We start from the raw sequence: 13,182 nt of genomic DNA on the forward strand, positions 1-13,182 counted from the left end.
GCCACAAGGAGTTTGTGCTGCATCCCAAGCACTGCAGTAGGAGGCTCTATATGTACATGATGGCTGTCAGTGGGTGGATACATGGGTCAAGATAAATTGTATAAAACAGCTCCAGTGGAGCTTGAGATGATTACTGCAGTCTATTAACTTAATCACAATACTGCAGTGCCGGACCACAAAGAGAACAGAGGTCAACCTTTTTCTGTTGGAACTTATTTGAGTAAAGTATGTAGTTGACCTGCAGGGGTTAGCAACAAATTTAAATTTATTAATTTAGCAGATGCTTTTCTCCAAAGCGATGTACATACTTTAATAAGACTTAACCATGTACTTTTAAAGCATGCAGCTAAAAGGAACTATTATTTAAATAAAGTCTTACAACAGAATGGAAGTTTTAAAATGGTGCCGTTTTCTTTCGTGTCTGGAAATTGTTTTTGTTGACCCTTGTTCTACATAGTGTTTGACATAAAAATTAACACGTATGAAAAATAAGATGCTATCTGATACAATAGCATATTACAAAAGTTTAGCACGTGTACATGAAAATATAAATTCATACTTTCTAAAGTTTATGAACATGATAGAATAAATTTTGTGCTTCATTCAGAAGTGTTCCATCAAAGTCTGTGTGAAGAGTTTTATTGTACCTTAGGGGTGCAGGAACATACTTTAAAGTTGCTTTGGACAAAAGTGAAGCGCAAATGAATATAAGGCAAGAAATTACAAAACTTTATTCAAAGGCACATAAATCAGATGGCTTTATGAGGCACTATAAATCAAGATTGTATCATATTTACATTCAAAAAAAACAGAAGGTTATCAGAAACAGGAAATCATTCCATCAGTTGACTATTTGAATATTACCTTCTGTATCATTTCAAAGACGAGGCACTGGCAGTATCTGAAAGTAAGGAAACGCATTCATGTACATCTGTAAAACGACATACATAAGCACAGCTACTCAGTTTCAGACATAGTCCACCAGGGACTTACTAGAAATAGTTCTTGAAAGCAAATGGTGACTTTTGTACAAGTGTGAAAACATACAAATCATCAGCATTAACTTATGTTTTGGGGCATTTAGTAGACAGGGAAACAGTGCAATTGGCCCAAGTTACTCTATTTCCAGATGGAAATGACTAGTAACTGTACAGCAATATACTGCATGCTAACTTAACTTCCATTAAAACAGGTGTTTACAATGCTTATTGTACACCAAGATCAAATCACACTTTTCTATCCCCCATTCAAAATCTAGTGTTTGGTTAAACAGTGCTTTCAGATATGGCTAAATATAAAGGAAACAAATCAAGCATGAAAGAAAATCTTTGGCTTCATTTCCGATGTAAAATAAACTCACCTAAATATCTAATTGCGGCAAAAAAAAAAGCCCGGTACTACCTTTAAATAAATACCACATTAAGACTAACATTTTTATTAAGGGGGAAGAAAAAAAAAAATGTGGTTACTGTAAATGGCCATAACAAATCTAACACCGTTACCTTGTGTATGGCCAAAGGTGGTACTTCAAAGTACAAGGAAATAATTGCAGGTAATCGAAATATGGACTTTACACAAAAGAATTCCCATGTTAGAACAAGAAAGTCCAAATCAAGCTCCTGTTACACTACAAAGGCAAAGCCTTAACTTCCCATGCGAACCGTATACCTCAGGGCAGACTACATTCCTCACAGTCCAACATACCACGAACGTGCATTTTAAAGGGGTCTTACTACAGTGCCTTCTGCCATATGTGACGATAACAGCAGCTGCAAACAAACTGAACAAAAGCAATCCCAAAGTAATTAACCTAACAGTAATCCAATACATCAAAAACGATGTCCAAACGAAGCCCCCAACCTGGAGGATTGTGTCCAGGAAGTGCAGAGTTCTAGATGTGCTCACCGTTCTGTTGTCTTTGGGGAGGGCAAGGTGGCAGGGGACACTGCTTACTGATACCAAGGAGTTTTTCTGACCCAGCGCAGGGTGAACCCCGCATCTGTTCGGATCTTGATGGAAGCTGCCTCAGCCTCCCTCACAGTCTCCTTCACTGACTGCATCAAGTTCTGGGCATTGTGGACCAGCATCTCCGTAGCCTTGGATAGAAGCACATGCATGTGTGCTTAGCTCAATAGACAAGCAGCCCACTGACTGGTCCACCAGCTTCTGGAAGACCACAGTAACTCACCTGCTCCGACTCCTCTTCACTGATATTGGTACGACCTAGCATGGTGGCCTTCACGGTGGAGAGGATCTTCAGTTGAGTGCTGATGGTAGGGATTCTCTCACAGACCTAAGACGGAGAGAAAGTGGAAACGTCACTGTGGGCTGGCCTCCATATTGATCAGAATGAGAAAGAGGAACACTCTTATAGCCATGCTGGAAACATTGTAACACCAACTCAAACTGGAAAATGAACAACACGCCCAACTTTGTTGCATGAACGAAACTGACACAAATGTGGGTCATTGTGTGTGTGTGTGTGTGTGTGTGTGTGTGTGTGTGTGTACCCTTGTCAACTCTGAACCCTTCGAAAGGGTTGCAGCACAATGGTACCTAGACCAGACTGGTTTTTGAATTCAAAACCAGACTCCATTCTGCAGAGCATTTGCTGGCAACTCACCTGAAGCAGGTTGGTACGGATGCGCTTGTCTGTGCACTGCTTAGCCACTTCCTTGGCCAATCGGGTGACCTCATCAGAAGACTTGGCAATGTCTTTGGCACACTGGATGAGGGCACGCTTGTTCCCGCTGCCTCCGCGGACCAGCCGAGACATCTCGGCCATCAGCAAGGCCATTCGCTTGGCTGCGCCAATGATGTCGTTACCCTGGGGATTGTGGAAAAGAGAGATACAGGATTAAATTCAAGGATCATGTTTGTTGATATTTTCCAATTGTCTGAGGTACATCAGCATAACAGGATGCAACAATTTTAAAAAAAGCTGCCAGTATTTCCATCTAGAAAGCACATCTGTATTAAACTTAGTCGCTGTAAATACATCTTTGTCCAATCCATAAATTGTATTAGATGAAGAAACATTCATATTCATCCACAAAAAAAGGTTTATTATGTTGTGAGGTTCACATTTTCTTATTCAGGACAGTGCTGCTTGAAAGTATGTGAACCCCTTGTGTCCCTTAACACTAAAATGATTACATGATTATGATTTAATGTTTAGATTTTACAAATTCATTTCAATATTTCATACAAAAATAATGTCCATCCCTATAGGTTTCACATACTAGCAAACAACACTATTTAAATACTTACTTGCATGTTATTCTTACTTGCTAGCAAAAAAACAAAACAAAAAAAAAAACAAACATGTACATTATTAGTTGGCACTCTGGGTCAGAGTTACATATTGTATGAATGTTTTCCACATGCAGTATGATACACCTATTAGAGACCCACAGATGGTAAGAAATGTGCCCGTTAGAAACTTGCAAAGGCCAGACTGTCAGAGGCACAGGTGTCTGGTAGCTCCAATAACAAGGGAAGATGAGAGGTAAAAGTAAAAATGACATTTCACCTTTAAACCAGTGAAGATAACACTGTCGTCATGACTGACAGTCACTTTAGCTGTAGCCATTAGTCACATTCAAAATTTCCAACAGACCCCCTGGTTCTATTCATGGACTGTTTTAAGAAATATGCAGGATGTACGAAAGAGGTGTTCTGTTCATATGGCCATTACAGGGGAAATCAGGATATGCTGGGTTTTTTTCTCTAGGGGCAGTACTTGGGACAGTCCTATGACTTAAGTGGAAGCCTAACAGAGAAGGCAGTGACTGTAAATTCATTGTTAATAGTCTAAGACCTCTGAGGCTTCTAGGATCAGTATAGTCCAGCTGAGCTTATTTATTCACCCTTCATTGTTTCTGTATTTGATTTGCCATACAATTCAAATTACATTAAACCCCATGTTTGATAAACATTTCTCAGTTTACAGTTTAACATGCCTGAAATGTGAATGTCTTAAAATAAAAGGTCAAGTAATTAAGAGGAAAACCAGCATACTCTGCAGAAAACCAGGCTTATCCATCCCAGTACCATAACATCCAGACAACCTTACTCTGTTAGTGTTATTCTCGAAAATGCTGACGACTGGGAACAGTTAGCATTGTTTAAGCAAACAAAAAGGTAGAAAAAGAAATGAATAACATCAAATATACAAGCAACATGAATTCCAGTGTGACCCTGAAGTCATGGGGAAATTGTCATCCTTGGCTTCACAGGCTTGTAGAAGGTACTGACAGCTACTGAGAGCAAGTCCACTCCCCACCAGCACAGCCCCGAGAGGCTCCAACACTAAACTAGGTTCCTTCAGGTGGTGAATCAACACTGAAGCCAGTGAAGCCAGTAGCAGTTTGTCCAGGGAGTGCAAATCACACTCGTCATTCCGCACAGATGCCCAGCAGCGGGGCCTACGGTTTCAAATGATGATGCAGACGGACTCACAGCCAGCGGGAGAATAGGAGTACCTTACTGGACCACTTGCGAGCCTCTCGGTGTAAAGACTGAGCAGCAGCCAGCATTGGCTGGTTAACCGGTTGGTTCGTGGGCATTAAGAGAAGCTCTGCCTCATAATCATCTTCATTGTCTGTGAAATCAGCTTCATCCTCATCATAAACATACATATCCGCCTCAGCGGCCTCAAAACCCTCATCTGGGACATCAGGCTGGGGAGGTAGAGGGGGAGTAGGAGGAGGAAGATGGTAGCATGGAGAAACAAGGAGACTGTTAGTATAAGACACAGGAAGGAGAACAGTACAAGAGACTTGCAGGAGGTGCAGGGAAGGCCAGAGATACAGGAGGAGATCTACAGGGCAGAAAAAACCTAAAGAAAAAAGGTTTACAAGACCAAAGACCTACACGGTGGGCAATCTAGAACCCAGGAAACAGAGCTACAGGAAAAATGACCTACAAGAACCTACTAGTGGGGAGATGTGCAGTGACCTATTAGGGAACAAAGGAGACCAAGTTTTAGTCGGAGCATGAGAAGCATTTTCATTTTCAGAGGACGTTTGCACATAGTCAACTCTGAAAAATGACAAATGATCCATGACTGGCCATTTCAAATGTGTGAAACATCACACACTTGGGTAAAAGGGATGTGTTAGTCTCGAGGCAACTCTGTCATGGGAAGGCAATATTTAACTAAAAAAAAAAAAAAAAAAAAAAGGCCGTTTTTGAGCTGTTGGAGGGGTTCCTCTGGAGCACGAAGGACAGTAAATCAGACACCACAGACTCCATGTCCGTAGAGGGAATTCCTCAAAGACGACAAGGTGACAAACCATCAGGTTGCTATGTTCTCAAGGGTTTGGAAGACTGGAGACATTCTCCCTACCTCACTCATCTGTGTGTATACACACCATGTTTTTCTTTGGATAGTTCCATTCTCCACCAGCTGCTTTTCATGCTCAAAAGAAAATATTTGTGTTGATACTATAACTCAAGACCAACACAGACCACTCAGTGCTGAGAAGTTGCATTTAAGCTTTCAGTCAACAGATGTAACATCCATTCCAAAAAACTGTATAAAATTATAAACAATTCAACTAACCACAAATTTTAAAAAAATACTATATCGCTAATGATCATATTTGTATTAGTCTTCTATTAGCTTATGGTGACTTCAGAAATATGCTCTAAGTGAAAGTATCTACTATAAGGCAGTTTTAATTACTGCCATCTCCCTTAACAGCTACTGAGAATGGATGTTATAGCCAAGCTGCCTTTGTACAATCCTGTTCAAGACCTACAGTATGGAAGAAAATGTTTTGATTCAAAACACTCTGATAATGAACATGTCTATAACAAAAGGGAGGGAGTGCTGGCAGTAAGAGCCAGAACACAAGATTCAGTAGAGGTTATTTTGATTTGCTTCTAAGACAGACAAACTTTATGGTAACAAAAAAAAAAAAACACGAACAAGACAAGGTAATATTAAGATCTTTAAGGAAGATGGGGGAAGAAAAATTAGCCCAGAAAAATCAGAGCTACAAATGGAAGGAGGTTAGCAGAAAAACAAGACACACTAGTAAGATATTCAATTACATACAAATATTGGTTAAGGAATTCAACCATAAATCATTGCTGAAAACAACAGCACCTTGTAATTACACTGGGACTGCAATAACTAATTTGTTGACTTAAAATAATCTTGTCTGCTATGCAGAAATAGTCACACGTGACAAATACTGTTTATATTACCTCACAGTGAGGTGAATATGAATAAGTCCTCCTGTTGATTCAGTGTGGGGAAGAAAAGTCAGAAGTGAAAAAGTAACCAGGTCAGACGTGAATCAGTTTGTTATAAATCCACCATAGTGGGGCTCTGAAGATGACAGCTTCTACTATGTGCCTAAAATAGGAAATCAGCTTGAGAATCTGCACTTTTTCATATACATAAGGATGTGAAAATTTCTGCACCAAACAGAGCATTTTTGTTACAGAACACTCCTGTCGAAAAAAACCATCAAGAGAACAGTAGGACGTCATAGAACAAACCATAGCACTCTACTGAAAACACTATTACATGATCGCGTCTCCCAGGACAGTCCACTCCAGGAAACCTCAGGTGTAAGAACGCTCACCTTGCTGGACCATTTGCGGGCCTCATCATGAAGCTGCCGGGCAGCCACCATCATGGGCTCACTGACCATCTCTCCAGCCTTCTGCTCAGGGAACTCCTCATCCTTCTCCTCTGGGGGAGGTGGCCTGGGAGGAGGTACCTCACCCTCTGGGAGGGGTGGTTTAGGAGGGGCCATTTCATCATGAACCTGTGCAAAGGCAAGGGCTTGTGACTCACTCACTAGGACCTCCTTTTTCTTTATCACATAGGCAATTTGACCTTGCAAATTTCAAGCAAGATTCAACAAGAAACCGTTCCAAATAGGTGTGACATTCTAGGACTCTGGAACACTTACGTGCAGTTGATCCAGATCTGGTGGTGGCGGTGGAAAATCTGGCTCTTGAGGTTGGAAGGCTTCCCTTACTTTGGCTACAGCACCCAGGATCCGATAACCTGAGTCCAGGAAACCCTTCTGCAGGTCTGCAATCAAAAGGGTCAAGGGACCTTAGGATCTAGACTTCTTCCATTAATCCATCAAATATCCCACTATAGCTCAAGTTATTTGTTCTTCATACTTGGGTCCTGAATGTTGCCTGCCACAGCCTTGGCTTCCATAACCATGGGTGAGATGGTCCTGCTGAGCTCATCTGAGGCAGCCTTCACCATCTCGCCAAACCTGGGGTCCTCAGAGTTCTCAACTTCCCGTTTGGCCACCAGCAAGATGCGGTTGGCCCGTCGAGCAATACTTGTGGCCCCAGCAACCAACATCTGAGGTTGCACATTGGCCATTGCCACGCGACACTTGTCAATGTCCTTCTTGATGGCCTCTTCAGAGGCATCCAGCAACGACTTGGTGTCTATGGCCTCATCCACCAAACCTGTGGAAGACAAGCATGCACACATGCTCAAATTTCCCCCATTTTTTTGGGTTGTTCTTCCCCATTTCTGGACCCATATTATTGACAGCAAAGACAACTGGGTACCTGTCATTTTCTCCACATTGTCGATCCACTGGTTCTTCATGGTCTCAAAGTGCTCATAGGCTGCCTGATTCCCAGGGTTCTTCAGTAGAATACGTGCAGCTGACACGACCTTTGACAAACCCCATACACTGTCAGTGCGTGCATTTTCAATGGAGCAAAACCTCATTCCCAGATTTCCGCTCTAGCTCTGAGCAAACACTGAATTGCAGCACAGAGGCAGTAAGAGTACGCAGTCTAGTGCTGTAATTTCAGATGTATAAAACCCAGACTATCCTCCATACATAAGTTCCCTTCATAGCAACTGCAGCACAAGTTTCCACCTCTTAATGTACTCTGCACTCTCATCACTGTACCAGAGATATATAGAGCTTGTTTATTACAAAAAACAGCAGGCATATAAGAGGTAATGCCTTTATAGTAATCTGAAGTATTTACTTCTATGGGGATGTCTTGGTATGGTCTTTTTCAAGACTTTACTATCCTCATGGGGATATTTTCCTCAGGAATACAGTCATGCACCGCTTAACGACCAATCACATATACGACGGTGGTCCCATAAGATTATGATGAAAACTTATTGATTAGTGACGCCATAGCACAACGTGTTCATGGTGGTACTGCTGTAAACAAACCTACTGTGTTGCCAGTTGTATAAAAAGTATAGCACATACAATTATGTACAGTACATAATACTTAAACACCTATGTTACTGGTTTATGTATTATACTGTATTTGTTATTTTAGCAAGTACTCTTTCTACTTATAAAAAAAAGTTTACCGTAAAACAGTATGCTCTGTTACGCCAGCACCAGCATCATAAATCTTGTTTACCGCATCTCTTGCATCTAGGCTATATCATCTAGGTTTGTATGCTGCAAGTACACTCTATGATGTTTGCACAACGACGAAATCGCCTAATGACACATTTCTCAGAACGTTTCCCTGTTGTTAAGCGAAGCATGTCTGTATTCCAACACACAACGTACACACAGATACATGCGCACACACACCTGTGGCGTCAGCTCCCTGGCTGACTTCACAGCAGCTTGGATACCCTCCACAGTGCTCTTATTGGCAGCCCCAACTGCAGCCGCCTTCTCAGCTGTTGCACCCAGCCTGGTGGCATGGCCCTCGAAGTTGGCAGCCCTTTCCTCAAATACCTAATTAGTGAAGCAAATAAAACACTTTAATAGAAAACAAATACAATTGTGGTTATTCTTGCATATGACAGAAGGATCCCGAGCCCTGACCTCGTTCCTGTTCGGGGCATCTAGGGGAGCAGTGGCAGCCACTGCCAGCAGCTTGATAGGAGTGGTGGTATCACTGAAGATGTCTGACACTTCCTGGGTCATTGCCTCCTGCATCTTCCCTTTCAGGTCCTGGAAGGACATTATTCAGAATTTTATTAGCATATCCAAAACAATTTGAAATGAAATACCAGACACATCTGCCAGCAGCACAGAATTATACACCTTTTGCAAAAAAGCTCAATCCAGCTAATATCTCTACTCTAAGCGAAAGAGGAATCGCCTAAATCTAAAATATCATAAAAAAAAATGTAAAATTTCAGGTGTTTAGACTTCACTAAAAATTAGCAGACAACATTTCCAGAAACACTTTTTAAGTCAGCAGGGGGAGCTCTTGGCTGTTTTTTTTTTTTTTTTTTTTTAAAAAACAAAAAAACAAAAAAAAAAAAAAAAAAAAGTGCATATGTCTCTTAGGCTCTTACTTTCAGGGCTTCCTGAAGTTGCTCAGCTATAGCCCGTGCAGGGGGTGCGTCACCTTGACCTCGTGCAGCCAGCTCCGCCAGTTGGCCCATAAGCTGCTCCACACGCTCGCAACGGCCCAGCAGTTCCTGGCGGCAGGGCCCCGGGGTTGTGATGGCCAGCCTTCGGCCCTCTGCTACAAGCCCACGGATAGCAGCCTGGCCTGCAGATGGGGAGGGCGGTAGTAGTGTTATGGGCTCCTCACAGACGGACAAAAGCACCTACAGCCTTCAGCAAACCACTGCCAAAGCAGTGGTGTCAGCAGAATGCTTTTTGTTCATAGTGAATTGCACGGGATACACCATTATTCTGTTATACCCACCTATATTTAAGGAGTTGAGGTTGAAGTGACAAAAGGAACCATAACCATTTTCTGCATGGGGCTTGTTAGTCATGCCTCTGATAGCTCCACTTCCTGCTGCTTTAACTGGTCTGTACTAACTGTATAATAATGCATTATAAACATTATTGTACCAGTGATCATGGAACAGTGAGACTTCTAGGGACATGCCACTAGGCAACAATAAGAGCAGCCTATGGGTAGTTTATTCCACGCTCAGCATTATGCGTTTCTATTTATTGGCCCCTAGCAGAACTGTGCTGAACATACCAAGTAGCCGTTTCTTCTATGGCATTTATAAAAAGTGCTTAGCGTAAATGATGGGAGAAATGAGCGCATGAGGTCATCTCCACATGCCTTCACCACTGAGTGTTGTGGACTCACCCAACCAAGCTAGGGAGAGGAGAGAAGAATAGCGAGTCATTGAATTCCCTGGCATCTCCTCCATCATACTGTAATTAGGGAGCTGTAGTTTCCTTTTCATTACGGTGAGGTTGGCCAAGCACTACGGTGTCATTAACATCACCTGGGGATGTTGCTCCTGGGTTTTCTTCTGCATAAAGGCCTGTTACGCAGAGCTCTGATGTTTACCTGAATAACTGTACTATGCTGCCTGCTTAAAGTATCTACTTTGAACTTGTGCTGCTGCAAGGTACAGAAAAGTACTTCACTGTAACAGTACCAAAAATGTTTTCATAGCGGCATCAAAATGTAACATCCTGCATTTTCACTTAAGGCAAAAGTAATGCTGAACAAAGCTGAAAAATTTATACCACTGTAGAGTTAGATGTAAGGTCTCTCTCAGGAATCTGTCTTGACTACATGTGTCTTGTACTAATTACTCTGAATTGTACAATGTAATTTTCTGGGACTTTACATGTGGTCTGAATGGAAAAGCCAAAATTATACAGAGAAACTTCTTTGAAATCACCCTGTTAAGGAGATAATTGTACAGTGGCTGGTTTGTGGAACGTTCCGAAGGGCTCCGGGCCAGCCCTGGTGTAGGAGGTGTGTCATCATATGACCCACCCACTCCGCGGTCATCCAGGGTGGGGTTGTCAATCCAGCGCTGGGCTTGCTCCATCTTCCCTTCCAGATGCACAGCGGCCTTGGCGGGCCGGCTGTTAGCCACAGCGCGGGCTGCTTTGGACTGCAGGTTCTGCAGGGCGGCACCAACCTGCCTGGCCAGTGCTCTAGCCTCAGGTGTGCTGCCTTTCCCCCTACAAGTATCAGAAAAAGACAGACAGTAGTCACTGGCATATCAACCCGCACGCTACTGTGAAAAACGCATATCGCTGTCAGGAACAGGCAGCAAACAACCGAGGCCTTGGCCACATACAGTCTGCGCAGCTCAGTGAGCTTTCCAGTGAGGGCAGCGATCTCCCCAACTGAACGCAGGATGTCATCTCTCTCTTTAGGGTCCTCGCACAGGTCCGCAATCCGCTTGGCCTCTGCCAGTAAGGCCCGGATATTCTCCTCCCCCTCTGGCCCACCGTTAGGGTCTGCCAGCCAGCTCTACACACACACACACAAAAAAAAAAAAAAAAAAAACAGGTCAGAACCACAGCTTCCTCTCTGTATAGTGGGCGGTTTGTGGAACAGCCTGTGGGATGTTCTGCTCTCCTCACTCTTTCAAAAACCTGCAAAGTGGTTGTTTACACACAGAGAACAAGGCTCACTGTTCGGTAAGCACAGAGCACACAGTCCACAGCAGCCCAACCTGAGCAGTGTCCACCCTCCTGGCGATGGCCTGTTTGGAGTTGGTCATGGCCTCCAGCTTGCGAGTGGCATTCTCCACCTTGCCTGTGAGGATGTCCAGCCCCTGGGCTACCTGCTGGGCCCTCTGCAAGACCACAGGTGTGGCACCCTGCCCCCTACAGAAGGCAAATAGAGACCCCCCCCCCCCCCCCAATCACCATTCAAACCTGACAGAAGTTCATCTCACCATCTCATTCCAAAACTACCTCAGTAAGTATCAGCCTCACCCCTGCTCCAGCACTCCTCAGTGACAAACTCTCCGTTTTCCCTCCAGATCTGGAAAGTACTCAAACTAGGGAGCTGCGAATTGTTCACCTGCATTCCAGCAATGACTGTTCTGTCATGGTAGGTGCAATCTGCCCAACAGCAGTTTCACTTCTTATCTACTTCAGGGAGTATATGCAAAATATTTCCAGATTCTCAAAATGCAACTAATGCATTATGGGTGCAAAAGCTCCAACTCAAAGTTCAGAGCAAAGGGAGACCTGCTTTGGATTTAGAGTTAGGTGCTGGTCAGAGGTGTACAATACCTGGCCCTCAGTTCTGACACCTGGTCTGTCATCTGGCCCAGCGTCTTAGCCGTGCCAAGGATATCACGACGCTCCTTCCCTGCGCACAACTCGCCGACCTTCCCGGCCTCATCCAGGATCTGCCGCACTGCCTGCTCCCCCGCATCCCCTGCGGCAGCAAATTGACACACAGCACAAAAAGGGGAAATTGGTTCTGCTATGGCAATACTTCCCTTCACAGTTATTTCAGAAACACAGCTGTGCCATATTTCACGATTCATATTACTGCATGATTGAGTCATACAACAGACAAGACCCTTTTACAAACAGAGAACCAGTGCTTTAGGTGACAGCCATGTGTGTGAAATACACCTTCAACACACCATCTTTCTCCAAAGACAGTGGAAATTTAATGGTCCCATAATGTAATGGGGCAGACAAGACTGCACCATACCTGGTTGGCCATTGGGATCCCGCAGCCAGCTTTTGGCCTGGTTCATCTTAGAGTCGATGATTCCCAACGCTCTCTTCATGGCCTCTGTGTCCTTGGTAGAGAAAACAATTCAGTGGTGGTTGTGGTGAGCACCTTACACCAAGTAATCAAGATTTTCATCCCTCGTGTTCCAAGTAGGCATATCTCAACCACAAGTGGCACACCGTAAGTATTCTGCTTTTTATGTGACGGCTCATGTCTGCCCTTGGTGAATGTATGCAAGGAGATGTGCTTACTGCATGTGTCCGCATGAAGCCGCAGCCATAATGCTGCACAAATGACCTTCAGAAGCTGAAGGGCAATGAACCCCCCCACCCCACTGCCCCATAGGGAGGGGCTGCATTATTGTGTCACGGGTCATTTCACACAAGTGCAGGAGTACCCCACCCCTCTTTCTGGGGGTGGAAGTGGGCAGTGGAGTGTGTTGCTCATCTGGGAGCTGAGAATGCACACCAGCACACACGCATGCAGACCTCAGAGCTGTGTTGATCGACACCAAAACCGGCTACTTACAGTAACAAAGAGAATTTTGGGATATCTGAGATCCTTCAAGGCCATGCCGTTGTGGCTGCTCTCCATCTGTTCATCTCCGTCACAGAACGAGCTTAGCCCACACAGACACAACTGTCTCAGATGTCCGGGACGTGATTAATTATTCACTATCAAAAGTGTAAGACAAGTGACATGGCAGATGTGTTCCAGTTAAACCTGTGCTCAACCCGCTGCAGGAATAGAGTGCAGCAGCACTGCACAGCT

At 43.9% G+C, this 13,182-nt stretch overlaps 1 protein-coding gene across 7 annotated transcripts in view; it reads right to left on the reverse strand.

Moving 5' to 3' along the window:
• Window positions 1-708: 708 nt before the first annotated feature.
• Window positions 709-13,182, reverse strand: part of LOC108918053 (vinculin-like) — a 28,806-nt gene continuing 16,332 nt past the window's right edge. For 2 of the 7 annotated variants that reach the window (XM_018724960.2, XM_018724953.2), the window contains exons 7-22: window positions 12,388-12,481; window positions 11,955-12,102; window positions 11,387-11,540; window positions 11,006-11,181; window positions 10,696-10,886; window positions 9,290-9,489; window positions 8,811-8,939; window positions 8,571-8,720; window positions 7,561-7,669; window positions 7,153-7,455; window positions 6,933-7,057; window positions 6,600-6,785; window positions 4,485-4,682; window positions 2,624-2,827; window positions 2,189-2,293; window positions 709-2,096 (exon numbers count right to left, since the gene is read on the reverse strand). In XM_018724960.2, the coding sequence (XP_018580476.1) occupies window positions 1,950-2,096; window positions 2,189-2,293; window positions 2,624-2,827; window positions 4,485-4,682; window positions 6,600-6,785; window positions 6,933-7,057; window positions 7,153-7,455; window positions 7,561-7,669; window positions 8,571-8,720; window positions 8,811-8,939; window positions 9,290-9,489; window positions 10,696-10,886; window positions 11,006-11,181; window positions 11,387-11,540; window positions 11,955-12,102; window positions 12,388-12,481 (2,619 nt within the window). In that variant the 3' untranslated portion in view covers window positions 709-1,949. The remainder of the gene's footprint in view (window positions 2,097-2,188; window positions 2,294-2,623; window positions 2,828-4,484; window positions 4,683-6,599; window positions 6,786-6,932; window positions 7,058-7,152; window positions 7,456-7,560; window positions 7,670-8,570; window positions 8,721-8,810; window positions 8,940-9,289; window positions 9,490-10,695; window positions 10,887-11,005; window positions 11,182-11,386; window positions 11,541-11,954; window positions 12,103-12,387; window positions 12,482-13,182) is intronic. The other 5 variants (XM_018724954.2, XM_018724955.2, XM_018724957.2 and 2 more) reach the window with 5 other exon arrangements.

This window comes from Scleropages formosus, chromosome 8 (assembly GCF_900964775.1).
Source record: "Scleropages formosus chromosome 8, fSclFor1.1, whole genome shotgun sequence".
Classification (NCBI taxonomy): Eukaryota; Metazoa; Chordata; class Actinopteri; order Osteoglossiformes; family Osteoglossidae; genus Scleropages; species Scleropages formosus.